At 35.5% G+C, this 5190-nt stretch overlaps 1 protein-coding gene across 1 annotated transcript in view; it reads left to right on the top strand.

Moving 5' to 3' along the window:
• Positions 1 to 4179, top strand: part of LOC109711909 (probable 4-coumarate--CoA ligase 5) — a 10285-nt gene extending 6106 nt beyond the window's left edge. The window contains exons 3-6 of the mRNA XM_020235273.1: positions 791 to 989; positions 2980 to 3193; positions 3300 to 3402; positions 3806 to 4179. Of these exons, the coding sequence (XP_020090862.1) occupies positions 791 to 989; positions 2980 to 3193; positions 3300 to 3402; positions 3806 to 3934 (645 nt within the window). The 3' untranslated portion in view covers positions 3935 to 4179. The remainder of the gene's footprint in view (positions 1 to 790; positions 990 to 2979; positions 3194 to 3299; positions 3403 to 3805) is intronic.

Raw genomic sequence — 5190 nt, 5'->3', positions numbered from 1 at the left:
GTGAGATGCCATCTGGGTCCCACCACGTTAGCTCGCTAAATTAGACGGTTTTTGCGTGGCCTTCCCCGTTACAAATTCCTTCGGTAAAACTTACTGGAATGACAGTATTTTAAAAATCATGTTAAATAAATAGCCACCCCAATAAATTACCGAGTCAAAGTTATTGGTTCAACCAATAACATCACAAATATTTTTTTATTATTAATAATTTTATTATATAAAAGATATGTATTTGTTATTATTATTTTTTATTATATTTAATTATAAAATGCTAATTTTTAGATCAAATTAAGTAGATATAGATTTTTAAGTTTTATGTTTTATAAAACTAATTTGTGCTAATAAAAATAAAAAAGGGAAATTGATTTTAAACCGTAGATTTTAATATGACTTGATAAAAAAAATCCAATACGATCTTTAAAATTGGATTAGCTCGGTGGTTCAATATATAGTTGAACCATCAATTAGAGCCGTGTAAGATGATTTTTACAATTTATTCGGTTTAAAGAGTTGAATCGAATCATTTTTATAGACTAAGTGACAGTTGGACTAGTCGAACCGGCCGATTCAATCAGGTTTTTTAAATAATCGGTAAAAATCACTAGTTGGTCGAAAGTTCTAGATAATGCGCATTTGAGTACGTAAGATGCTTAATTTTTTTTTTTCTTTTAAAATAAAAGTTGCCAGAGAGACTCGTAATCTGAATTATTGTTTTTCCCCGATATGTTTATTAAAATCAATTCGGTAGCTAATTCGTTCAGTCGTAACAATGTGGGACGCATGCATGCAGGGTTACGGCATGACGGAGGCGGGCCCAGTCCTTTCCATGTGCCTGGCGTTCGCGAAAGAACCATTTGAGGTCAAGTCCGGATCGTGCGGCACGGTTGTTCGGAACGCCGAGCTCATGATCGTGGACCCGGAGACCGGATTGTCGCTCCCCCGCAACCAGCCCGGAGAAATCTGCATTCGAGGAAAGCAGATCATGAAAGGTACGTACGCAAAAATTAATGTACAACCTAGCTAGCTATAACATCCGCTTCTACGTACTTAATTTCTCACGTACCGATCATATTCATTCGAACATCTGGCATATATTATACATATTGAAAACTTTCCAAGTTTCTAATATAGGAGCTAGCATATATATGTAAATATATAGGAATTCGATACAAAAGCCTAAGCTCTAGGCGTCTAATTAATTGTGCTATACGGAGAGAGACAGTTTGAAAGATTTATGAGCAGTGCCATGTGATATGCAACGCGAACTTCATCTTTACTAGCAACAGTACGTAATCTGACGGTTGACTTGAAGGCCGTATCCAGAAAAAACGATTGAGATTCAGCACTTAGATAGAGCAATGAATCGCAAACTATATGTTAGCTGTGAATAGAAATTTTCTCTTCAGCAGACCCTGCCAAATTTGGAGGTGCCAATTTGACCATGAAAAGTGTGTTTTTTCATCTACTGGCCCTAATGCAGTGAAACAAATTTAAGTGGCGGTGGTGGCGGTGGTTCCACCAAGCACCAAGGATGGTCCAAAAGCCAGGATTTAAATATTCTTTTTTTTGTTTTTTTCCTTCCCCCCCCGCCCCCCTTTTCTCCCTTCCAGACTAGGGTTTTAAATGTTTTCAGCTTCATCATGCAAGCATGGGGCTACCTGCCATACATCCTAGCTTTGGACTCTTTTCTATCTGAACCATTATTTCATCTTGGAAAACTAAAATGCTGGTGAACTGATGGATATGTAGTTCTAATTAGCCATCCTAGATCTTTTTAAATTTAGGTGGTGGGCCCCTACCATTGATTGCTTGGTCTACAGTTGTGCCAATTTTCCCGCTTTGGTCAAGTTTGATGATGGGTAGTTGAGCTGGCTTTGGCTTTGGCTTTGGCTCTTCTCCCTGTGGCTTTGGCTTTGGCTTTGGCTTTGGCTCTTCTCCCTGTGTATTTATTATTATTATTATTATTATTATTATTTTCCCGAGCACATGCCATTTATTTGAGAATGCGCTTTTGAAATTGATTACGTACGTATTCTCAAAAGCAAAAAAAATCAAGAATTCAGTATTTGGTAAGAAAAACTTTTACAATTAATATTACTGTTGAGAAGCTAAAATAAGTTTCTAAAGCCTCAAAACTGCGTTTGTTTCGGGATTTAGTAGGAACTAGTTATTTCAGGAATAGGGTTAAGTTCAGGGTTAAGGTGGGGTTAGAGTAATTTTATATTTGGTTGAGAATTGGGTTTAGTCTAGGTATAGAAAAAATAGTGTTTGGTTTGAGTAGGTGGGATAAGAAGGATAGTAGGTTATTATAAATAAAAAATAATAATTTTGCCCTAATTTTTATATTTGAATTTAAATTAAAATTTAAAAGAATTAAAAATAATAATTTAAAATTTAAAATTTAAAATTCAAAATTCAAAATTAAAATCTATATTTTTAAATCTCAAATTAACAAAGTTAAAATTACAAATATAAAATATCAAATTTAAAATTTAAATAATTAAAATAATAATTTTAAAAAAATTTAAAATTTAAAATTAAAATTTTAAAACTAAATATTAATTTTAAAATTAAAATATAAAATTTTTTTAAATTTAAAATTTTAAAATTAAAATTTATATTTATATTAAAAAATTAAATAGGGGTGGGATTAAGTTAATCCCACCCTTATTCCTCGGGTGGGGTGGGGTGGGGTTAGCTAACCCCAACCCCCAAATTGGGTGTTTGGGATTAAATCCACGGTTAAGGGGTTATCCCACCCCCTTAACCCCGAACCAAACCCAGTACAAGAGTATGTGGTCAATCTGAAGTTTCTGGCGGAATATGTTAACACGGATCTCAAATTAACATTGTAACATTGTAGTATTTTCAAAGAATATATTGTGTAATAGTACTTAGACAAGCCAACATAAATGCACAATATTTCCTAACCTTAAAATTCTTTTACGTGCATTGCTAACACATTTGTTGGTTTACCAGGATATCTCAATGATCCAGAAGCCACAGCAAGAACTATTGATAAAGATGGATGGCTACACACAGGAGACATCGGCTTCGTTGACGACGATGACGAGATCTTCATCGTCGATCGCCTAAAGGAGCTCATCAAGTACAAGGGGTTCCAAGTAGCCCCCGCGGAGCTTGAAGCATTGCTCATCACCCACCCTGCAATTGCCGATGCGGCTGTAGTCCCGTAAGTGCAATTTAAATCTTTTTCATCTTGCTTGTACTCCATATATTATTCATTCATATGATCCACTTAGTACAAGAATTCAATCTATGTATTTTGATGTTTTCAGAATGAAGGATGATCTTTGTGGTGAGATCCCTGTGGCATTTATTGTGCAAGCAAATGGTTCAGAAATAACAGAGGATGAGATCAAGCAATACATTGCAAAACAGGTTAGCTGGTTAGGCACGCTATTCATGAAAGATATATAGCATTTATATCCTTTTTTTTTTTTTTTTTCGGTGGAGAAAATGGCTGGCATCTGTAGGACTAGAAAGATCAATAATATCTTGATGCCCAGAAAGCATAGAAATATCATTTAAGCCAATATCAGCCATCTAAATATTAAAAATTTTCTGGCATTAAGTGCTTCTGACTTTCATAAATACCCTCTGAGAGGGTCATTTCAGAAGAACATGGAACCAGCAGAGCATTAAACTTTTGAGCTCTATACAACATTTTAAACTTTTAACTGTTTAGATAGAAATCACTCCATTCCTTTTTTTTTTTTTTTTTTACCTTTTCATGCTAAAAATTTGCTTTGTGCTAAAAGCCAAATAACTTAATATTGCTCAGGTGGTTTTCTACAAGAGGATACACAAAGTATTTTTCGTCGAGTCCATTCCGAAGGCGCCATCAGGCAAGATCCTGAGGAAGGACCTGCGAGCAAAACTAGCCACTGGATATCCCAACGGACGGCACTAATCGACCTGCCTTCCTTATACATCCATCCCGTATTAAAGTGTGGGGTTTATGCTTAAGATAGATTGCCTCAACCCATGGATGGTTTTTTAATACACTTTCTTTTTTTTAAAACTTAAATACCCTTCCGTGATCAGAGATGTTGTATTGAGCTATATTATTATTCTATTGAGTATGTTATGTACCATAAAATGTTATATGTGGAATACTAAGTTATGTGGCAATAATACGACGACTTAATGAATTCACTTTGCTTTGTGATAGACCCGGACGAGAGGTTACGCAGCAAACCTCAATCCCTCACGGCAAACAAGCGCAATAGAAAACCAGAACTTATGGAGATAAAAAATAAATGAGAACTATCGAGAAAACAAGCACGCGGATGAACAAAGCAACAAAAAATAAAGAACAAAACAAATTTATGTGTTTCGGCCAATGGTGTATCAACCTACGTCCACGGGCAGGACCTCCTCAATGGGTTCTCCGATGAAATCACGACACAACAAATACAAAGAGAAATTTGGATGCAAAAAAAAAAAAGCACTTTCTCTAGGGGCTCTCCTGTATTTTCCTCTCTACTAGGGTTTTTGCATTGAAGCTTACTGCTGAATTAGAGGATCAAAAAGATTTAAAATCCTAAAACCCCAATTCTAATGGGAAATGATTTTTGCTGTTCATCTGAATCCCTGATTCACTCCTAGTCATAGATCTCTATTGAGAAATCCTCCTGTAGATACATCTGGACCTTCTCTAATAATAAAGCACGAAATTAGATAAAGTTGGAGTCATATCCAACTTAAAAAACTCGTCACCGGTTCAAAGTTTGGAATCTATGCAGGGGTTCTGGAACTTGACACTTTGCAAGATGTCGAATTCCGAAATTTGCTACCAAATTTCGGAATCTCAACATCAGCCCAGAATACACTTTCGAATTCCAAAATTTCTCAACCAAGTTACAAAATTCCAACCTTACTCCAAAGTTCACATTTTTCGAGCTCACAAGTTCCTTCACCAAGTTTCGAAACATGAAGATCTAGTAACTTGTTTTCTTCGGCTTTTCTCTATGATAACTACTTAGAACATAGCTTCACCTTCATCTAACAACTCTCCTATTGTAGTGCCATGAACTTTTACAAATAGCGGAGTTCTAGTGAAGAGTAGTATTGAAAGCTATTTGGATATACCCTAGTAAGTTTTTGGGAACATTATGTTAGATCTATGCCCTAGAACCCAACTAGGCCGACACATGACACATGTAT

This window comes from Ananas comosus, linkage group 6 (assembly GCF_001540865.1).
Source record: "Ananas comosus cultivar F153 linkage group 6, ASM154086v1, whole genome shotgun sequence".
Taxonomy (NCBI): domain Eukaryota; kingdom Viridiplantae; phylum Streptophyta; class Magnoliopsida; order Poales; family Bromeliaceae; genus Ananas; species Ananas comosus.
The sequence above is the reverse complement of the archived record's forward strand: the minus strand, read 5'-3'. Positions and strand labels throughout refer to the sequence as shown.